Source organism: Mobula birostris, chromosome 4, assembly GCF_030028105.1.
Source record: "Mobula birostris isolate sMobBir1 chromosome 4, sMobBir1.hap1, whole genome shotgun sequence".
NCBI lineage: Eukaryota > Metazoa > Chordata > Chondrichthyes > Myliobatiformes > Myliobatidae > Mobula > Mobula birostris.
Window position 1 is genome coordinate 136558858 of NC_092373.1, and position 24209 is coordinate 136583066.

General features: G+C 40.5%; 1 protein-coding gene across 3 annotated transcripts in view; it reads left to right on the forward strand.

Moving 5' to 3' along the window:
* kiaa1109 (KIAA1109 ortholog) overlaps positions 1 to 24209 on the forward strand; it is a 433731-nt gene that overhangs the window by 258414 nt on the left and 151108 nt on the right. For all 3 annotated transcript variants that reach the window (XM_072256106.1, XM_072256108.1, XM_072256107.1), the window contains exons 39-41: positions 14108 to 14258; positions 18115 to 18267; positions 18500 to 18740. In XM_072256106.1, the coding sequence (XP_072112207.1) occupies positions 14108 to 14258; positions 18115 to 18267; positions 18500 to 18740 (545 nt within the window). The remainder of the gene's footprint in view (positions 1 to 14107; positions 14259 to 18114; positions 18268 to 18499; positions 18741 to 24209) is intronic.

Consider the following 24209-nt stretch of genomic DNA (forward strand, 5'->3'; position numbering starts at 1 on the left):
TGCTACAATTTTCCTATTGCCGCAATCGGTCAACAGTGGATTCAATCTCACTGGCTCTCCAGATGACCTTAGATCACTTGGACTATAGTAATACCTATTGACTACAACTCAGTGTTCAACATAATCATATGGTCAATTCTAATTAACAAGCTCCAAAAACTAGGCCTCTGTACCTCCCTCTGCAACTGGATCCTTGACCTCTTCGCCTGGAGACCACAGTCTGTGTGGATCAGAAATAACATTTCCTCCTTGCTGACAATCAACACTGGCGCACCTCAAGAATGTGTGCTTCATCCACTGCTTTACTCTCTCTACACTCATGATTGCGTGGCTAGGCGCAGCTCAAAAGTCATCTATAAACTTGCCAATGACAGAACTATTGTTGGCAGAATTTCAGAGGGTGATGAGGAGGTGTACAGGAGTGAGATAGATCAGCTGGCTGAGTGGTGTTGCAGCAGCAGCCTTGCACTCAGTAAGACCAAGGATTTCTAGTGCACATTCTGGCCATTTTGGGTTGCCATGTACTGGAGACGGTGTGGAATCTTTTTTGATTTCCCTTTGGGTCATCTCTGCCATAAAAAGGAAACTTCCGATCTGCTTAAGGAAGAATATGTCATGAGCAGTGTCCTCTTTCGTGAATTTTTCAGATATTTCCTTCTTAAAGGGTAAACGGGGCGACCCATCAGCATTTCCATGATTAGTCAGCCTCTTGAATTCCATCTTGTAATTGTGTCCTCCAAGAAACAGAGCCCATCTCTGCATTCATGCTGGTGTTGTTAGAAGAATATCCTTCTGTGAGTTGAAAATAGATAACAGTAGTTGATGATCACGAATGAGGGTAAACTCTTCCATACAAGTACTGGTTGAAACATTTTATACCCCAAACCAAACTAAGGTCGCTGTGTCAATCTGTGCATAATTTTTCTCTGCATCAGTAAAGGAAGGTGATGCAAAAGTTATACGGCATTCACTTCCATCCCTCATAAAACATGTGACTGCACCTATACCATAAGGCGAGGTATCACAGGCAGCTTCAAAGGGCGGTGTGGATCATGATGTGTGAGTACAGTGTCTGACGTCGCCATTTTCTTTGTTTTTTGGAAAGCTACCTCACACTGCTTTGTCCATTTCTTCCCAATCTGTAGTACTGAGTTCAAGGGGTTGACTGCAGTAGCCAGGTTTGGCAGGAACCTATTGTAGTAATTGACAAATCCTAAAAAGGACTGCAACTGTGACACATCCTTTGACCTTGGTGTGACCACAGTAAGTGATGCGTGGTTTAAAGAATTCATATTTGTTGCATCATGCTCTGAGCCCATAATCTTTTAACCTTTATAACACTGTCTTGAGATTTTGGGAGTGCTCCTTGTCATCCTCACTGGTAACAATGAAGTCATTCAGGTAACACTGAGTGCGTGAGCAGCCTTGCTGCACCTGGTCCATAGCTTTCTGCTAGAGTACCGGTGCAGATGCTTCTACAAAAATAAACCTATTGTGGCGATATAGCCCTTTGAGAGTGTTCATGATGAGAAACACCTGGGATTCTTCTTCCATCTTCATCTGTAGATAGGCCTCAGCTAAGTCCACTTTGCTGTAGTGTTTTCCTCCAGAAAGGTTTGCAAAGATATCCTCTATCCTGAGCAGAGGGTATTGATCTACTTTCAGTACTGAGTTGATTGTGACCTTAAAATCACCACAGATCCTGACAGACCCATTCTTTGTTACTGTGGCCAAAGGCGTTGCCCATGGGCTCCACTCAACCTTGCAATCTTGGAAAGAATTCCTACACCTCTATGTGATCTAACTTACTGGCTACTTCATCACAGATTGTATAAGGAACCAGGCAGGCTTTGTTAAACTTGGATGTGACATTTTCATTTAACATTATTTTACGCTTGATAGAGTTTTCTAATGCCATCCTGTCACTGTGGCATCATCCAATACCTTTCTTAATCCACTTTCAGTTGACTCCTTGTGACATGCTAATGGTAGATGGATGTCCGATCAAGTTGTACTTGTCTCAGCCAATCACGGTCCACAGTGCTGGCCCTCCTCTTTTAACCACATACAAGCCCAGTGGGGCTTGTTGGTCGCCGTATTTCACTTCTATGAATGTTATTCCCACAGGAGTTATCTTTTCTTCAGTGTAAGTTCTCAGTTGGATATCCGCAGACTTCAGTTCAGCATCTTTCAAATTCCGGTCAGACTCATTTTGTGGAACGACTGAAACAGCCAAACCAGTGTTCAATTTCATTTGGATTAATTTGCTGTTCATTTCATTTGTAGGTCATATTGTTTGCCTCCTGTTAATTTTCACATTGTAACTCTCAAGGCTATCCAATCCTGTGTCACTCTCATCATTATCAGATTTTTCACCAACAGCATGTCTTGAAAACACAACTTGACTTATTATCTTTATCTCTTCCTTGTGCAGTCCATTTATTTTTGTCTGACTCATATGCTCTTTGTTCTGTATGTGTCCTATTTTGTTGCATTTTCTGCAAGTTTCGCCTTTAAACCTGCATTGGTCTGGTGTATGTGAGCCCCTGTCACAATGGTAACACAATTTGTTCAGCAAGGCAGGTTTCTGTCTAAACTTTGCCATATTGTTTAAGCTCACTTTCATTTCTGACTGCAACTCATTTGCATCTCTGATTGCTGTTTCCATTGATATGGTGATTGCAACTGCTCCTTTAAATGTGAATTGTGCTTCAGTTAGGAATCTTTTTTGAATGCTTTCTTGTAAGTTTCCACAAACTAAATGATCTCTCAATGCATTATTGAATTGACAATGTTCAGACAGCTTCCTCAATTCAGCCATGTAAGCTGATATGGACTCCCATTCTTTTTGATTCCACTTATAAAACCTGCAGTCGACAATGGTTTCAGTTGTAGATGTTCCTGCATCATGTTCACAGTATCTGCAAAGCTCATTTTGGTTGGTTTGGTTGGATGCTCTTCTACCTATTACGCTGTAAAACTGGCACTGACTCTTCATTGGCTATTTCATTTGCTTCAAAAAGCTCCTTAATTCATTCCGTATACCTAATCCAGTTATCTGCTGGATGCGACCATGTTTCTGATTTAGCCAGCTATTTCTGATTATTTATTTGTTTGTTTGTTTGTTATTATCACCCGGTACTTACCATTTATGAACCAGTGAATTTTGTCCGTTTTCTGCCTTGTTTCTTAACTGGAAAGTCTTTCTCCCTTTCTGGAAAAATCCATGCTGCATTTTTAAAATTTGAATCTCTTTCTCTCTTTCTCTCTTTCTCTCTTTCTCTTTCTCTCCCCCCCCTCTCTCTCTCCTTTTCTCGCTCTCTTTCTCTTGCTCTCTCTTGCTCCCCCTCTATCTCTCTTTCTCTCTCGCTCTCTCTCACGCTCTCCCTCCCCCTCTCCCCCTCCCACTCCCTCCCCCTCCTTGCCCCCCCAAAGAGAAACAAGCATATATATATATAAAAAATTTGTCACTACATATTTTGTCTCTTTAGTAACCTTTCCCTGGGAATGAAATTTGCTTTGACAACTATAGGAACAGTTCAACCTATGGCAGCTGCACTTCACAAATGATTGAGCTTGTTGTGCTTGGAGGTAGAATTGCAAGATGTTAGTGACTCAGTTCATTGAAATGCTTGTGTAGTTGGGAATAGTGAAATGGCACTGCAGTGGAGAACATGGGGATCGTCATATAGCAGAGAGATAACAGTGGTTGGTACTAGAGAAAATCTAGAAAAGAATCAGAACCATAAACTACAGGCTAAAGTGAACTATGGTAAACTTATTTCTGGTTATCAGCCAACAATGGATGGAAGCTTGCCGTTGTATGTATGAGGTACGGTTGTAACTGCACACAGCTTGTGTGGCACACAAAGTGCTCAAAATCGACAGTTCACGTGACACACTGGCACTGAAGCTTGACATCGCAAAACGCTTACTCCATTCTGTATATACAGTGCATGCAGGGTGCAGGTAGTTCTGGGTTAAAGTAAGTGCAAAATGATATAATAATGTTGAAAAACTTTGGATACAATGATGAGAACTTTGTTCCAGGATGAATGACACCCCTGTTCATGTCAACTTGTGGAGAAAGTTTGTTCTGACCGTTTTCTGAAGGCCTTTGACAAGGTGCCACACATGAGGGTACTTAACAAGATAAGAGCCCATGGAATTATGGGAAAGTTACACATGTGGATAGAGCGTTGGGTGATTGGCAGGAAACAGAGAGTGGGAATAAAGGGATCCTATTCTGGTTGGCTGCCGGTTACCAGTGGTGTTCCACAGGGGTCCGTGTTGGGGCCGCTTCTTTTTACGTTGTACATCAACGATTTGGATTACGGAATAGATAGCTTTGTGGCTAAGTTTGCTGATGATATGAAGATAGATGGAGGGGCCGGTAGTGCTGAGGAAACAGAGAGTCTTGGATAGATTGGAAGAATGGGCAAAGAAGTGGCAAATGAAGTACAATGTTGGAAAGTGTATGGTTATGCACTTTGGCAGAAGAAATAAACGGGCAGACTATTATTTAAATGGGGAAAGAATTCAAAATTCTTAGGTGCAACAGGACTTAGGAGTCCTCGTGCCGGATACCCTTAAGGTTAACCTCCAGGTTGAGTCGGTGGTGAAGAAGGCGAATGCAATGTTGGCATTCATTTCTAGAGGAATAGAGCATAGGAGCAGGGATGTGATGTTGAGGCTCTGTAAGGTGCTGGTGAGACCTCACTTGGAGTTCTGTGGGCATTTTTGGTCTCCTTATTTAAGAAAGGATGTGCTGACGTTGGAGAGGGTACAGAGAAGATTCACTCGAATGATTCCAGGAATGAGAGGGTTAACATATGAGGAACGTTTGTCCGCTCTTGGACTGTATTCCTTGGAGTTTAGAAGACTGAGGGGGGGACCTCATAGAAACATTTCGAATGTTGAAAGGCATGGACAGAGTGGATGTGGTAAAGTTGTTTCCCATGATGGTGGAGTCTAGTACGAGAGGGCATGACTTAAGGATTGAAGAGTGCCCATTCAGAACAGAGATGCGAAGAAATTTTTTTAGCCAGAGGGTAGTGAATCTATGGAATTTGTTGCCACGGGCGGCAGTGGAGGCCAAGTCATTGGGTGTATTTAAGGCAGAGATTGATAGGTATCTGAGTAGCCAGGGCATCAAAGGTTATGGTGAGAAGGCGGGGGAGTGGAACTAAATGGGAGAATGGATCAGCTCATGATAAAATGGTGGAGCAGGGTCGATGGGCCGAATGTCCGACTTCTGCTCCTTTGTCTTATGGTCTAAACCCTAGACTCCATGTGAATTCTTCTCTTCTACCATTGGAAGGTTGGGCTTTAAATTCAGCATTTTCATTATCAAGTTCTTTTCCCATCTTGCTATATCATACTGCCCTCTGAAAACTTTGACCCACCTATCTTTGGAGCCATGAATTGGAGAAGGCAGATATTAATGATTTCACCATCACATTCAATGTGCAGCACAACCTTTGGTTGATTGAGGTAAATGGTATTCAAAATTCAGGACTTAAGTCGTAGCATAAAACACATACCAGTCATGATCCTTGCCCCTTATTATAATCCTGAGACAAAACTACTTGTAGCAATGAGTCTTCACAAAATCCCCAAATACACCTGAAAGATAAATGAACCAATATTGAGGTGTGCTCCCAAGTCAACTTCCTCAGCATTGAGCTGTAATTACTTTCAGTCAACATGCCACATTGTTGTGTATAAGACTCTGAAGTTGACACTGCATTCTGAATTTTTTTATTGAAGGACATTACAGATGGGATTCTTTTGCGAGAAGAAAATAAATCAACAATGTGGTGAAAGAAAAAATGCAAGACCTCCATTGGGACTTGGAATTCATTTCCTCACGTTTGTGAGAGTACAGAAAAAATTGCCCCTCACATCTCCTTTGAAGTTACCTCCTCTCACCTTAAATGCATGCCCTCTACTATTAGACATTTCAATCCTGGGAAAAAGATGCTGTCTGTCTATTCTATGTATGCCTCTCATAATCTTATAAACCTTTATCAGATGTCCCTCTGCCTCGCCAGAGAAAACAACCCAAGTTAATCCAACTTCTCATTCTAGCACATGCCCTCTAATCCAGGCAGCATCCTAATAAACATCTTCTGCACCTTCTCCAAAACCTTGACATCCTTAATATAATGAGACAACCAGAAATGTATACGATGCTCTAGATGCGGCCTAACTAGAGTTTCATAAAACTGCAACCAAACTTCCTGACCTTTGACCTCAATATCTCAATTAATAAAGACAAGTATGCCATATGCCTTCATAACCACCCTATCAATCTGTGTAGCCACTTTCAGGGAGCCATGAACTTGGACGCCAAAACCCTCTGGTTTTCAACATTGCTAAGGGTCTTGCCTTAGAATTTTCTTTAACCCTACTTGCTAAGAACATTTTCCTAATTCCCTCCTTGTGTTTTTTTCTGGCTTCTTTTTAACATTCAAAGCTCTGTTTGATTCTAGCTTCCTAAGTTTTGCATGCTTTTCCTTTTTTTTTTTGAATAAATTCAAGACATCTATTGGCATCCAGAGTTCTCTTACCTTGCCATCCTTGTCCTTCCTTCTGACTGGAGCATATCTGTCCTGTACTCTCCGCAGTTATTCTTTAAACACCCTTTGCATGATGGATATGGACTTTCCAAAAAACAGCTGTTCCCAGTTTACTCTCCCTAATTCCTGCCTAATGCTCTTATAATTTTTCCCTACTCCAATTTTCCCACAAGGTTCATACTTATCCCTATCTATAGCTATCTTAAAACTTAAAAGGAGTTGTGGTCACTGTTTTATAACTGCTCACCTACTGAATGGTTGGTTACCTGACCAGGCTCATTGCCTAACACCAAGTCCAGTACAATCCTTCCTCTTGTTTGACTGTCTACATATTGATTTAAGAAACCCTCTTGGGTGCACCTAACAAATTATACGCTGTCTAAACCTCTTATACTCAGTAGGGCCAGTTTATATTAGTGAAGTTGAAGTTCCCCATGGAAACAACCCTATTGTTTTTACGCCTTTCCTTAATCTGCTTGCATATCTGTTCAGTGTCCTGGTGGCCATTGGGTAGTCTATAGTACAAACCCTTCAGAGTGATTACATCCTTCCTATTGTTGACTTTTACCTATACAGACTCAGTGGATAAGCCCTCCTTTATGTCCCTTTTGAGTGTCTGGTTTGAAGCCTTTGTTGGTCAGAGTCGACCATGGATGTTGTGTCCTAGCTGTCTGGATAGGCAAGCAATGCAGGGCAGTACAATGTGGAGAGCAAGCTGTCCCTCTCCACGCATCTGATGAACCAAAAGGAATGGCAGAAACTGATACAGCTGGCAGCAACAGGGTCGCAAGATTTGCCAAACAGCATTGGAGTCAACTTTGAACTGCCTTAAGGAATCCAGCTTTGAATTTTTTCCCTGGGGTTTACTCCTAAAGCCTTCCCCATGAGTGGGTATGGCCACAAGGCAGTAGAGATTTGAAATCAAAGTTTTCCTTCTCCTAGATGAGCTGCTAACCATAGCTGATGAGCCTCATATAACTATATAACAATTACAGCATGGAAACAGGCCATCTCGGCCCTTCTACTCTGTGCCAAACTCTTACCCTCACCTAGTCCCACCGACCTGCATTCAGCCCATAACCCTCCATTCCTTTCCTGTCCATATAGCTGTTCAATTTAACTTTAAACAACAACATCGAACCTGCCTCAACCACTTCTGCTGGAAGCTCATTCCACACAGCTACCTCTCTCTGAGTAAAGAAGTTCCCCCTCATGTTACCCCTAAACTTTTGCCCTTTAACTCTCAACTCGTGTCCTCTTGTTTGAATCTCCCCCACTCTCAATGGAAAAAGCCTATCCACGTCAACTCCATCTATCCCCCTCATAATTTTAAATACCTCTATCAAGTCCCCCCTCAACCTTCTACATTCCAAAGAATGAAGACCCAATTTGTTCAACCTTTCTGTGTAACTTTAGTGATGAAACCCAGGTAACATTCTAGCAAATCTTCTCTGTACTCTCTCTATTTTGTTGACATCTTTCCTATAATTCGGTGACCAAAACTGTACACAGTATTCCAAATTTGGCCTCACCAATGCCTTGCGGAATTTCAGCATTACATCCCAACTCCTATACTCAATGCTCTGATTTATAAAGACCAGCATACCAAAAGCTTTCTTCACCACCCTATCAACATAAGATTCCACCTTCAGGGAACTATGCAGCATTATTCCTAGATCCCTCTGTTCTACTGCATTCTTCAGTGCCCTACTATTTACCATGTATGTCCTATTTTGATTAGTCCAACCAAAATGTAGCACCTCACATTTACCAGCATTAAACTCCATCTGCCATCTTTCAGCCCACTCTTCTAACTGGCCTAAATCTCTCTGCAAGCTTTGAAAACCTACTTCTCCACCTATCTTAGTATCATCTGCATACTTACTCATCGAATTTACTACCCCATCATCCAGATCATTAATGTATATGACAAACAACACTGGACCCAGTACAGATCCCTGAGGCACACCACTAGTCACTGGCCTCCAATCTGACAAACAGTTATCCACCACTACTCTCTGGCGTCTCCCATCCATCCACTGCTGAATCCGTTTTACTACTTCAATATTAATACCTGACGATTGAACCTTTCTGTCAAAGACCTTACTGAAGTCCATATAGACAACATCCACTGCTTTACCCTCGTCAACCTTCCTAGTAACCTCTTCAAAAAATTCAATAAGATTTGTCAAACATGACCTTCCACACACAAATCCATGTTGACTGTTCCTAATCAGACCCTGTCTATCCAGATAATTATATATACTATCTCTAAGCATACTTTCCGTCAATTTATCCACCACTGACATTGAACTCACAGGCCAATAATTGCTAGGTTTACTCTTAGAACCCTTTTTAAACTATGGAATCTATGGAATTTGTTGCCACGGGCAGCAGTGGAGGCCAAGTCATTGGGTGTATTTAAGGCAGAGATTGATAGGTATCTGAGTAGCCAGGGCATCAAAGGTTATGGTGAGAAGGTGGGGGAGTGGGACTAAAGGGAGAATGGATCAGCTCATGATAAAATGGCGGAGCAGACTCGATGGGCCGAATGGCTGACTTCTGCTCCTTTGTTTTATGTCTTATGGTCTTAAACAATGGAACCACATGAGCAATACGCCAATCCTCCGGCACCATCCCTGTTTCTAATGACATTTGAAATATTTCTTTCAGAGCCCCTGCTATTTCCACACTAACTTCCCTCAAGGTCCTAGGGAATATCCTGTCAGGACCCGGAGACTTATCCACTTTTATATTCCTTAAAAGTGCTAGTACTTCCTCTTCTTTAATCATCATAGTTTCCATAACTTCCCTACCTGTTTCCCTTACCTTACACAATTCAATATCCTTCTCCTTAGTGAATACCGAAGAAAAGAAATTGTTCAGAATCTCCCCCATCTCTTTTGGCTCCACACATAGCTGTCCACTCTGATTCTCTAAGGGACCAATTTTATCTCTCACTATCCTTTTGCTATTAATATAACTGTAGACACCCTTGGGATTTATTTTCACCTTACTTGCCAAAGCAACCTCATATCTTCTTTTAGCTTTTCTAATTTCTTTCTTAAGATTCTTCTTACATTCTTTATATTCCTCGAGCACCTCATTTACTCCATGCTGCCTATATTTATTGTAGATATCTCTCTTTTTCCAAACCAAGTTTCCAATATTCCTTGAAAGCCATGGCTCTCTCAAACTTTTAACCTTTCCTTTCAACCTAACAGGAACATAAAGATTCTGTACCCTCAAAATTTCACCTTTAAATGACCTCCATTTCTCTATTACATTTTTCTCATAAAACAAATTGTCCCAATCCACTCTTTCTAAATCCTTTCGCACCTCCTCAAAGTTAGCCTTTCTCCAATCAAAAATCTCAACCCTGGGTCCAGACCTATCCTTCTCCATAATTATATTGAAACTAATAGCATTGTGATCACTGGACCCGAAGTGCTCCCCAACACAAACCTCCATCACCTGACCTATCTCATTCCCTAATAGGAGATCCAACACTACCCCTTCTCTCGTTGGTGCCTCTATGTATTGCTGCAAAAAACTATCCTGCACACATTTTACAAACTCCAAACCATCCAGCCCTTTTACAGTATGGGCTTCCCAGTCTATGTGTGGAAAATGAAAATCTCCCACAATCACAACCTTGTGCTTACTACAAATATCTGCTATCTCCTTACAAATTTGCTCCTCCAATCCTCGCTCCCCATTTAGTGGTCTATAATACACCCCCATAAGTGTTACTACACCTTTCCCATTCCTCAATTCCACCCAAATAGCCTCCCTAGCCGAGACCTCTAATCTATCCTGCCAGAACACCGCTGTAATATTTCCTCTGACAAGCAATGCAACACCTCCCCCTCTTGTTCCTCTGATTCTATCACACCTGAAGCAATTAAATCCAGGAATATTTACTTGCCAATCACACCCCTCCTGTCACCATGTTTCACTAATAGCTACCACATCATACTTCCAGGTATCAATCCATGCTTTAAGCTCATCCACCTTTCTTATAAAATGCTCCTAGCATTAAAATAAATGCATTTAAGAAATTTTCCACCTCTTACTCTCTGTTTATCACTAACGGTGCAAACAGCTTTACTATTTTCTTTTTCTTCCTTCTCCCCTACATCTGTTCCTACACGCTCTTTCCCCTCCCCCCTTGTATCTAGTTTAAATTCACCAGAGCTTCTCTAGCAAACCTACCTGCAAGAATACTTGTTCCCCCTCCAGTTCAGACGTAAGCCATCCCACTTTCCCTGGAAAACTGTCCAATTATCTGTAAATCTGAAGCCCTCCCTTCTGCACCATGTCTTCAGCCACGTGCTGATCTGCACTATCTTACTATTTCTAAACCCGCCTGCATGTGGCACTGGTAGCAATCCTGAGATTGCTATCCTGGAGGTCCTGTCCTTTAACTTGGCACCTAACTCCCTAAATTCACCTTTCAGGACCTCCTCACTCTTCCTACCCACGTCATTGGTCCCTACATGGACCACAACATCCGGCTGCTCACCCTCCCTCTTGAGAATACAGAGAACTCGATCCGAGGTATCGTGGAACCTGGCACCAGGGAGGCAACAGACCATCTGGAATTCTCTATCTCTTCCGCAGAACCTCTTGTCTGTCCCCCTAACTATAGAATCCCTTATCACTACTGCTCTCCTCTTTTCCCTCCTTCCCTTCTGAGCTGAGGGTCCAGTCTCGGTGCCAGAGACGCAACCACTGCAACTTGTCCCTGGTAGGTCGTCCCCACCAACAGTATCCAAAACGATGCAGTTATTATTGGTGGGAACGGCCACAGGGGTGCTCTGCTCATTCTGTCTATTCCCCTTCCCTCTCCTGACAGTCACCCAGCTACCTGTCTTCTGACTCTTAGGGGTGACTATCTCCCTGTAACTCCTGTTTATTTCTGCCTCTGCCTCCCGAATGATTTGAAGTTCAGTCAGCTCCAGCTCCAGCTCCAGCTCCAGCTCCAGTTCCAGTTCCCTAATTCAGTTTGTCAGGAGCTGCAGACGGATGCACCTTTTGCAGGTGTAGTCATCAGGGACGATTGTGCTCGCCCTGACTTCCCACGTACTGCAAACGGAGCACTCAACTGCCCTAACTGCTGCCTCCATTACTTACTCTTAAGGTAATTAGATTTATTAAAGGAACTTACCCGGCCTTACCTCACTTGGAGTGAAGCTCTTCCTCAGCCTCAGGAGCCAAAGCCTTCCTACTCTATCTCCCTCTACTCTGTCGCTCGCTACAAGGTCGCCCACTCCGTTAATCTGCTCTCTTTTAAACACTCCTGCTGCTTCACGGTCTGACTTACACGCGCTTGCGCAGTCATGCCCTGTTCAACTGCCGAAGGAATGACCGGCTTCCACAAACTGCTCTCTTTTAAACATTCCCGCTGCCTCACGGTCTGACTTACACACACTTGCTCAGCTGTGCCCCGTTCAGCTGCCGAAGAAATGGCATGTGCCCATTTTGAGTGCAGCTGTAATATTGTTCTTGATTAGTAATGCAACACCCCCCCACTTTTACCTCCCTCTCAGTCTTTTCTAAAACATTGAAACCCTGCAACATTAAGCACTCATTCTTGTCCCTCTCAACCAAGTCTCTGTAATAGCCATAACGTCATAGCTTGATGTACAGATCCATGCCCTAAGTTCATCACCTTTACCCATAAGTGTTGGCGTATGGCCAAGTGGTTAAGGCGTTGGTCTAGTGATCTGAAGGTCGCTAGTTCGAGCTTCAGCTGAGGCAGCATGTTGTGTCCTTGAGCAAGCCACTTAACAACACATTGTTCTGCAACAACACCGGTGCCAAGTTGTATTGGCCCTAGTGCCCTTCCCTTGGACAACATCGGTGGCGTGGAGAGGAGAGACTTGCAGCATGGGCAACTGTCGGTCTTCCATATAACCTTGCCCAGGCCTGCACCCTGGAAACTTTCCAAGGCGCAAATCCATGGTCTCACGAGACTAACGGATGCCTATTACTATTTACCCATAATACTCCTAGCACAAAATACACACTCATCAAGCTGTCCATTCCATTGTATCTATTACTTTGCTTCTGTCTGTTTTTACTGGCCCTAACATTTACCTTGCTCACCATCCCTCCACCTTCTGACCTGGTGCTCTGGTTCTCATCCCCCTTTCAAACTAGTTTAATACTTCCTGAGTAACACTAGCAAACCTAAGAATTGAAGAGGAAAACAGTGGTGAGCTTAAATCCAATTCAAAGCACAACTGTTCCCCATTAGTCTCTTCTTTCCAGTACCATCAATTCCATATCCATGCAGCCAGTACCTTTGATCACATCTACTAACAATTTATTAGCAGTATATTTTCAACTTACTTCTGTGGGTTAATAAACAGATCAGTTACACTGCCTTCATTGTGGATAACCTTTGTAAAGAATTTGTTCACATAGCCAGTGAGTATCTATGGCAATAATTCAATGAACTAAGGAAATTGTTAAGGATATGTTTGTAGTTTAAAATTCAGAAGAGTCAAAATTTTGAATAGTTTTGGTTGACTGTTTATTGTTCAGATCAAGAATTAGATTTATTATCCATGCGATATGTCGTGAAATTTGTTATTTTGTGGAATTATTGCAGTGCAGGACATAAAAGGTTTCTATAAATTACAATATAAATTAGTAGTGGAAAAGTGGAATAGCAAGGCAGTGCTTATGGGTTCATGATCGGTTTAGAAATCAGATAGCCATGAGGAAGAATTTGTTCTTAAAACATTGAATCTGGATCTTCAGCCTCCTGAACCTTCTCCCTGATGGTAGTAAGGAGAAGGTGAAGGTCTTTAATGATGGGTGCCACCTTCTTGAGGGACTGCCTTTTGAAGGTGTCTTTGACAGTTGGAAGGGCTATATCCATGCTGGAGCTGGCTAAGTCTACAACTCCCTAAAACCTCGTTCCCATACCACTTAGTAATGTAACCACTCTGACTGCTCTCTGTGTTACTAACATTGAGGGTTGCCAATCACTGTAAAAGTAAATAAGTAGTGCAATGCAATCCATTAATTTGTACATGTTAGCAGGAAGTTGTTATAAATAAGATGGTTTTGTAGTAGTTTCTGTGCCGTATTTGGTTGAATCTTATTCACTTCCCCCATGCTTCCTTGGGGTCAAGATAAAGCTTGAAGCTAAGTTCAGGACATTTAACCCTTTCTACCAGCTATAGTACTCCCCACACCCGTCTACCCACTGTTGGGCTCAAGACAGCAACCCCAATTTCCTGCTGTCTCAATGACAGGTATAGTCAGCTATCTAAATGGTCTAGGAAGAATTATTCTGAGTTTAACTGCTTTTTGTTTTGATGAATAGAAGGAACATTTATGAAAGATGGGAGGGTGAATAGAGAGGATGGGGAGAAAGCGGATAAGTTTTTGAACATTTATTTTCTTGTATTGCACATTAAACTAGCTGTTCATTTTCATGAAATTCTGTTATAAAATTTAAAAAGTAGCTGCTTCAGTTTGGTAAAAGACTGGTACATATTTTGTTACAGGCAGCTGAATCTTTTAAGCACAGCTACACCAGCTATTAGTGCCTGGCTTATTCCCATTGATCAGCTGAAATCATCCCTGAATAAACTGGAAATGGAAAGAACTCTCCGTGTGTGTGCTGTGATGGGCTGTATTATGACAGAAGCTCTAGAGGTAAGTTGAAACCTTTTTTAAAAAAGAGAAGCACTACATATTTAATTTGCTTGCTCAGTGTAGTCTTATGACTGTCTTAGGTTACTAATGGGAAAATTGAAAAATGATGGGTGTGACTGAGTGTACCTCTTCCTTCTCAGAAGTTAGTTTTTTTTATATATAACCACCTCCAGATACTACTTTGGTGAAAATGTCAATTGGAGTGAACTTTATTATTTATAAACACAGACGTTTATTATTTACAATTCTGTCAGCTGACAGTTCAGTTTTTTACCGGACTTTGGAGAGAACAACTCTTTCACAACAAATTGCCTGAGTACTTTCCAGTAAGATGTCAGCGCACTTGGACTCAGAGGTATCTACAGGGTCAACCAAAAGTGGTTTTGCCTTTTTAAAATGTATTTTTTATGATTGTAAGAGTTTTAAAGTACTGCTGGTCTACCGTATAAATGAGTTGCTCATTGGTGGAGAAACTGAAGGAGCTGGACTCTATGCGGACCGTTATGCTGCTGCAACAGAGAGGTGTACAGTCCAACAACGAGTGACCGTCTTGGATGCACAAGACCCCGTTGGACATGGGCGACGTGGATTGCCGCAAGTCCATTTATTTGGTTTATTGGTGAATGGCGGAGACTGTGTGGCTTCAGCTGCAGCAAGAGCTAGGCTTCAAGCTGCATTGTCACTTGTTTACATACGTCCGGGGGAGGCATTGGGGTCGGGTGTTCCACCAGTGCGCTGGAGGTGGTGTAGTGAGGCGTCCATGCTGGAGTAGGTGCTGCACTCCAGTGTGCGTTCGGCAGAAGGCAGGCTAGATTGTGTCCTGCTGCAACGTTCATGGACTCGGAATCGGACTATGGTTTTTGTGTGACTGTACAGTACTGATATCTTATACGTGCTCACTATCTTGTATGTGCCTGATATCTTGTATGTGCTATATGTGGCTTGTGCTATGTATGACTGTTGGTGCTGTGTTTGGCACCTTGGCCCCAGAGTAATGCTGTTTTGTTTGGCTGTGTTCATGTATGGGTGAACTTGAACTTGTACTTGAACCTTTTGTTTTGTGAATTTAAGTGCTGGCTTTGTTGCTTACACCTTTATATCAAGTATGAATACATTAAAGTTTGTTTTAACAATGAAAAATTACCACAGTGGTTTCCATTTAATTAGGACAGATTGGAACCAGTATATTTTGGTTCAATTAAGCGACTGCCCTAATTAGCTGAAGGTTCATGGCAATAGTTAAAAAGATATAAAAAAGACAAACTATTGTTTAACTGAGTAACAAATTAGGTATTTAAATGAAATTTAGAACAACTTAGAACACTACCAATGCTAGAATAGTACTATATAACTGTGTATTAGTTCCTAATAGTTATCAAAAATGGGATTCATCCATTGTACGCTGCCATGTATGGGGTGTCCAGGGAGGGGTAGCACCTCTGATGTTGTGTCCAGTACTTTATCCACCCTATTTGTTTCATCCTTAAAGAGCTTTTACAAATTTGCCATATATGATTTCCCTTTCATGAAACCAGATTAAATTTGCTTGATTTTCTAAATATCCTGTAGTTGTCTCTTAATGCTTCCAAATGATAGCTGTTAGCCTAATTGGTCTGTTCTTTTTTCTTTATTTCTCATTCCTTTCTTCAGTTATGGTGTTACACTTGCACCTCACAATCCTTCTAGAACTTAAAGAATTTTGGTAGATTATTTCTAGCAAATCCTCTGTCCCTACAATTCCTTGCCCTCAAATGCTAGGATGTAGGCCATCAGGATCCATGAACTTGTTGGCTTTAAAGGCCTTTACTTCTCATAGTACTACTAATATAGTGGTAGAGTTAGTTTTACATTCAACCCACCTCATGGCTTCCTGTATCGTTATTGGAATCTTCTGGAGTCTTCCTCTCTGAAAACTGAACCAAAGCTATTATTTAGAATCTTCTATTTCTCTATTTTCCAGTATTAAACCCCTTGTCTCAACATCTATGAGCCCAATATTTACTTTAGCTATTTTCTTCATTTTTATATACCCCTTGTAGCTCTTACTGTTGGTCTTTCTCTGTTAATTTGTTGTCATACTCTTACCTTCTTCCTTTTTATTTTTCTGTCCTCCTTTCCTGATTTCTAAAAACAAAATCCAATATTCTGCCCTACTATTAATCATGTTTTGCGTGTTTTTTTTGTTTAATTTTATATCATTTTTTATTTGAATAGTTAGCCTCAATTGGTACATGCTTCTAATAGAGCTGTTCTTTCTTACAGGTTTAAACATTTACTGAAACTTAAGAAGTACCTCCTCAATGCTTGTTACTGGTCTTAATCTTAATAGCATTTTAACTTTTAATCCTTTTTCCTAGTCCATCCAAATTACACTTGTGAATTTAACTTGTCCTGTATGATAAAGAAAATCACCTAAATATGTATCGAAAAGATGACAACGTTATTTTTTTGAACTTGTAGTAGAGTATATAACTTGACATTTTAAGGAGCATTAAAGTACAATTCCTACAGGAGATGATCACTCAGCCCATTATGTTCGTTTTTAGGATCTACCTTCTAGGTCATTTCAATTCATTTAATTAAAAATACCTTCTCATCATTTAATTAAAAAGACCTTCTGTTGGTCTCCACAGTCTGGTCACTTACCATAGACCACTCTCCTCCAAGTAATAGTGCCTGATTTGTGCACCCAAAATCAGACTTTGTGGAACATGTGTTTGAAATTGCCTTTTAATTATTGAAATTTAGTTGAAGATTTCTTATGAAGTTTTATTGCATAATCCAATTGAAATTTCTCGTTGTAACAAAATCCCAATTGCCACAGTTGATAACTTGGGTATTTTATCCCCTGTCAATTAGGCTCCTGAAAATCTCTCATTTCATATGAAATCTTACCAAGTAGACTGCCTTCTTACTTACCTTGTTATTTTTATTCATAAATATTTTCACTTTCTGGTAAGATGCCAGCATATGAAGTCAATAAGTTCGTGGCCTAAGGTAGAAGGAGTCAATTTTAGAAAACCTAGCGTATTTATTTTTCTTACATTTACACACTTAGTCCAGCGGTCGTGGAGCATACGGATCCCTTCTTTGTAGAGATCGGCGTCTTGGACCTCCAGAAGTGGTCCACAGCAGGGGTGATTGATAAGTTCGTGGCCTAAGGTAGAAGGAGATGAGTTATTAACTTCAAACTTTCTGCATAATCACTCAAAGATTTGAACTGCATGTGCATATAACGAGAGCTGTATAACTCATCTCCTTCTACCTTAGGCCTTGAACTTACCAATCACCCCTGCTGTGGACCACCTGTCGTGCAGAAAGTTTGAAGTTAATAACTCATCTCCTTCTACCTTAGGCTACAAACTGATCAATCACCCTTGCTGTGGACCGCTTCTACAAAGAAGGGATCCATATGCTCCACGACCGCTGGACTAAGTGTGTACATGTAGGAGGGGACTATGTTGAAAAATAAATGTGCTAGGTTTTGTAAAATTGACTCCTGCTACCTTAGGCCACGAACTTATCAATCACCCCTCGTATACTTACAGGAGAAGATCTAATTCTCTAAAGCAAATCTTTTCAAGGCAAATTTTATACAATGTACTGTATCTAAGCAGGAAAAGACAAAACCATTAAATAAATATTTTTGCATGTTTAAACTTATTTTCCTTATTTTCAAGATACTCATTGCTGTTACTGTTAAAGACTTTTGAAACTTATCCATATTTAATGTGGTTGCTTTCATTGAAATCTGAACATTCATTTTGGTTTTGTTTGGAATATTGAAATAAACGATGTGACAAATAGATAATTTGGTATAAGTGGTGTAACTTATTTTCTAATTGGTTTCTTTCAGAGAAAGAGTGTACATTTTCCACTGAAAAGCAAATACAACAGAGTTAATAAATTGGCTCAGTATCTACAAGAAAATCCTTCCTGTTTATTGTGCAATATACTTCATCGATACTTATACCAAGCAGACTATTCTGTCATTGAGGATGCCACTATGGTAAGCATTTGTAAGACCTATGGCAAACGTTCTGAACTAAGTGTGGGTGGAAAGTACTATTAATATGCAGGTGCTCTGGCACTATTTCTTACTTTCCTGCTTGTTAAAGGTTTCTGTGTTGTAGTACTCTGTGACTTGATTATGTACAAAAATTAGTAAGAATATAATTTTGGTGAACCTTAGGAACATTGAATTGATTAATTATGCATCTATTGTGTTTCATTTCTTGCAGAACAATGGGCTTCCTGCACTAGTCACTCTAAAGAAGGGCTTGGTGGCATTAGCTAGGCAGTGGATGAAGTTCATAGTTGTCACTCCAGCTTTCAAAGGAGTTACTTTATTGCTCAGGCCAGCACAACTGCCAAAGCCCCAGCCAATGACCCAGGCTCACCTTCAAGCTTGTGGTTTGGATAATGGAGGCGCCATACAAAGTGACACAAGTGCAGATGGAGCAGAATTTGAATTTGATGCTGGTAATTAAATACATTTTATTCTGCACATGGTCTGCAGTTATTTCGTTGTATGTTTAAAGTTATTTTTAAATGCATGCATGTGTAAAGCTTAAGTATTCTAATTATCAATCTGTATCAAATATTAAATTTAAATTAAAATGATGCATCGGTGTTGATATTCGAGCATACAGCATGATGTTTGATATCACAGAATGCTAGTTCATAAGATATTTGTAAAAAGATGTAGTTCTGGCAGTCTATTATATTGTTATTCATTTACAACATCTCATAGTTCCTGATACTTTAAAGTTCACTCCCTCTTGCTAACAGAACATATTTATAGTCATTTTAAATTGAATTCTATTACTAATTTTTAAAAAAATGATCTATCTTAATAATAGCTGAATGCTTGAATCACTTGCCGTACTCTTGCACTTTAGAGCTTTGTTTGATATGGCATGGAAAATTTATTTTTTATAAAATATACCACACTAACAACAATTGAGTATTATTTAGATGATCTCATGGTGTAAAACAACTGTGGGCCAAGTGCTGGATAATAGGATTAGTCTTGATTGATTGTTAATAGCTGGCACTGAGATGATGGGCCACCAAGCCTGTTTCTATGCTGTATGACTTAATAATTCTGTAACTCTCAGTGAAAATGTTGGTAAGTGGCATGTTCCATGTAGCTGGGAATACAATTTACAATATATTCTTGGCACCATATGTCGTCATGGCGTACAACTTTTTTCAGTGGATTATATTGATGGTCGGAATCACCACTGAGGGATATTTACATTAAACTTGCTTTATTTTGAACATAACCAGGTACTGACATTTATCAGTCATGCATATGATGACATGAAGTTTCATAACAGTTTAATTTTTGTTCAGATTGTTACCAAGCAACAGGTCCATGTTTCCTCATTTAAAATGCAGGGCATTGTAATTGATATTTTGGTGTTTGAACATATAATTTCCTTTGAATTGTTTTTGAAGTCAGTTCAGGAGACTCAATAATAGTCTGAGTTTTTGATCGAACCAGGATTTTTATTGCTCATCTTTAAGTATTCATTGATTTACAAATGAAGCATTCTGTTAGCAATGTTTGCTTTAAATATTTCTTAATTCCTTCCTTTATCTCCCTTAAATATTACATTCAGCCCCAGTATCTTAGGCTTATTTTTAATAAATAATTATCCAGTTCTTCATTTGAGATATTAATTTCCCATGGAAAACATCAACCTATTTGCAATTATAATTTGCGAACAAAGCTGATATTTTCTGATGTTTACAAACTTTTTATAGGAAATTTACTTCTCTCTATTTACTGGATGCAAAAGCAGGAAATATATATGGTGTTATGTTTATTGTCATAATCTCTGGTTTTTATGAAGCACGCAAAAGATGTAAGTTATTGTGATTTATGTTTTTAATTTGTAGTAGAAATTCTAAAGTTAATTGCAATTAAGATCCTGAAAAAAATACTATACAAAGAGAAGTCAAGTAATCAACACACCTTGTATTTAATGGTGTATTTTGGATTTTGGACCAGTTAACTGTTTGATCACAAAGAAATCTTGGGTATCCAATTTAGGTATCGAAAAGATTCAACTTTAACAACTTCTGTTTGCCTGATATTCTGTAAACATCATCTCCCCTAAACCTTGACCCTGTCAATCTTCAGATGAGTTTTTTGAACTTAGTCCAACAAGTTTACATATAAATTGACATGTGAGTTAGGGGTCACCATATTTGCACAGGTCTACTGGAACTTAACAAACTAAAACAAAGCAATTTATGCCAGCAGACCAAACTGCTACTAACCCAGTAGGATCAGCTGCTTGCATATTATCCATGCACACGTTGAAGAGTCTGGAATCAATGTATGACAGCCACTGAGGTCTCAGGGTTTGCCAAAGAATGGCAGCTCCTGTGCCCTGGTTAACTGTGTTGGAGGCTTCAAGAGAACACTGCAGTAATTAACAACCTCCTTACTCAGTATAATAGGCTAGAAGAAAAATGCCGATTGGGAGATTAAGATCTAGACTCCACTAGTGTGTTAAAACCAGTTTGTCTGTGCAGCCCCAAATGGTTTGGGATCTAAATACACAAGTGGATGTTCAGTTACTACACCTAGAGGTCTGGAAAGTTCCATTTCAATTTCTGTTCTCTGCTGACCTCTGCTGATTGATTGACCCTGACTAGAAAGGCATCCTAAGGCCTTACCCTATTGAGTTGTACTCATATAGATGTAGGATTCAGATTTGTTCTCTATTGGTAAGATAAGTGCTTTTTAAAAAAACCTATGTTCCTTACTAAAAATGTGCCTAAGCACATTTTGCTAATGTTACAGCAGGGGACTGAGTAATAATCGTCCCTCCCTTCTCTTTGACTTCCATGTCTTCAAAGTAGAAGTTTAAAGTAGAGAAGGAGATCAAATCCCAACAAAACTGACATCCTCTTCTGCTGGATTCAGTATCTAATTGAGGGAGCTAAGGGGGGGGGGCATATTACCTCTCAGTTTGCATATACATCTAATTCTCATTCTTTTGAGTGATAGTAAAGTAAATTTAGATAAATTCACAAACAAGAGAAAATCTGCAGATACTGGAAATCCAGGCAACACACACAAAATGCTAAAGGAACTCAGCAGGCCAGGCACCATCTATGGAAAAATGTATAGTCGATGTTTTGGGCCAAGACCCTTTGGCAGGACTGAACAATAAATAATTTTTTTTGTTTTTCTTTATGTATCTTTATTTTAGTTCATTTGCAGTGCATTAAGATATTTGAAAGTTTATAACCTGCTTGAAATGGTTTGATGTTTCTTGTTCATTAGAAACATTTAGAAAATAATAGGCTTTTGAGGGAAAAGCGCAGTCAACTGCAGAGATTTCATGGGGGGGCTGGAGGACACTTTGATTTCGCTGCTTTATGGCCAGTCATGCATATAGTCTGCCCTCCACCATGGGATTGCTGCAGGCCTCCAGTTTGACCAATCCTCCAGGTCCTCATACAGTAACTCCGGTTGGGGTACGATCCAACCCAATAAAATTGACCAAGATGTTGTATAGCTCAAGTCCTACCTTGTGTCTACATGGTCAAGAGGTTCTGTCGTTTTTGTTCAAACCAAACTTGGAATGGAGAAAATATGTATACCAGATGGGGTAGTTTGAATATTTCAGAAACTGCTGATCTCCTGGTATTTTCACACAATAATCTTTACAGTTTGCAAAGAATGGTGAGAAAAACAAACAAAAAAATCCAGTGGGCGGCAGTTCTGTGGGTGAAAACGCCTTGTTAATAAGAGGTCAGAGAAGAACAACCCGACTGGTGCAGCTGATAGGAAGGTGACAGTACCTCAACCATGCATTACTGTAGGGGTGTGCAAGAGACCATCTTTGAATGCATACCACATCACACCTTGAAGTGGATAGACTATAGCAGTAGAAGACCACATACATAGAGTCAGTGGTCACTTTATGAGGTAAAGTGGCTACTGAGTGCATCGAAATGACCTGGGATGAAAATAAAGATCGGTGTATTAGTAAGTTTGCAGACCATACAAAAGTTGGTGTTGTTGTGGATGGCATAGAAGACTGGCAAGGATGTTGGTAATGTTGATGGCATAGAAGACTGGCAAGGATGTTGGTGATGTTGTGGATGGCGTAGTGCCAAGGAATGAAGCGGGATATAATAAAGTTGGAGGTATGGGAGGAGAAATGACAGATGGATTTCAGCCTGGCCAAATGTGAAGTGTTGCATCTCCTCTTTGCTGACACTCAACACTAGCACACCTCAAAGATGTGTCCTTAGCCCACTGCTCTACTCTCTCTACACCCATGATTGTATGGCTAGCCACAGCTCAAGCAGCATCTATAAATTTGCCCATGACACAAATATTGGCAGAATTTTAGATGGTGACGAGGAGGCATACAAGCGTGAGCTAGATCAGCTGCTTGAGTAGTGTCACAACAGTAACCTTGCACTCAATGTCAGTAAGTCCAAGCAATCAATTGTGACCTTCAGGAAAAGAAGTCAAGGGAACACACAAACAAGAGAAAATCTGCAGATGCTGGAAATCCAAGTAACACACACAAATGCAAGAAGAACTCAGCAGGCCAGGGAATAAACACCAGTCCTCTTTGAGGGATCAGCAGCGTAAAGGGTGAGCAGTTTCAAGTTCCTGGGTGTCAGCATCTCTGAAAATCTATCCTGGGCCCAACATACTGTTATAATTACTACGAAGGCACAACAGCAGCAATATTTCATTAGGAGCTTGAGGGGGACTTGGTATGTCACCAAAGACACTTGCAAATTTCTACAAATGTGCTGTGGAGAACATTCTAACGCGTTGCATCACCGTATGCTGTGGAGGCACTGCACGGGATTGGGAAAAGCTACAGAAAATTGTAAACTCAACCAGCTCTGTCATGAGTCCTAGCCTTCCCCAGCATCGAGAACTCCTTTAAAAGGCAATTCCTGAAAAAGATGGCATCCATCATTAAGTACCTCCATACCCAGGACATGCCCTCTTCTTATTGCTACCAGCAAGAAGAGGTGCAGGAGGATGAAGCCACACACCCAACGATTCAGGAACAACTTCTTCCCCTACACCATCAGATTTCTGAATGAGTAATAAATCCATGGGAACTAACTCACTGTTGTTTCTCCTTTGTTTTTGCACTACTTATTTACTTTATATTTTATATACTGTAATAATTATAACTTATGTTTTTTTATTTTGTACTGCTGCTGTAAAACAATAAATTTCACAACATATGCCAGTGATATTAAATCTGATTCTGATTCAGAGACCAGAGGTAAAAGGACAGTGCACTTTTCATGGCAAGACCCTGAGCAGTGTTGATATGTAGAGTGATACTGGGGTCCAAGTCGCTAACTCCCTGAAAATGGCTACACGGGTGGATAATGTGGTAAAGAAGGCATATTGAATGCTTGCCTTTATTAGTCAAGGGACTGAGTTCAACAGTCCAGAAGTTACGCTGTAGTTGTATGATATTCTAACAATGTCACATCTGGAGAATTGCATTCAGTTTTGGTTGCCAATTACAGAAAGGATGTTGAGGCTTTGGAGAGGGGTAGAAGGGGTTTATCAAGATGTTAGTTGGATTAGAAATTATGTGCTAACAATGAGGTTAGGCAGACTTCAGTTGTTTTCTCTGCAACAATGGAGGCTGAGGGGGACATCTGATAGAGGTTTATAATATTTTGAGAGGCATAGAGAGACAGCCAGTACTTTTTCCCAGTGTTGAAATGTCTAATACCAGAGGGCATGCATTTAAAGATGAGAGAGGGCAAATTCCAAGGAGGTTTGAGGGGCAAGTATTTTTTGTAGGGAGTGGTGGGTGCATGGAATGCACTGTAGGTGTGGTGGTGGAGGCAAAAATGCAGTAAAGGCATTCATGAGGTCTTAGATAGGCATATGAATGTAGAAAAGAAAGAATATGGACATGTGTAGGC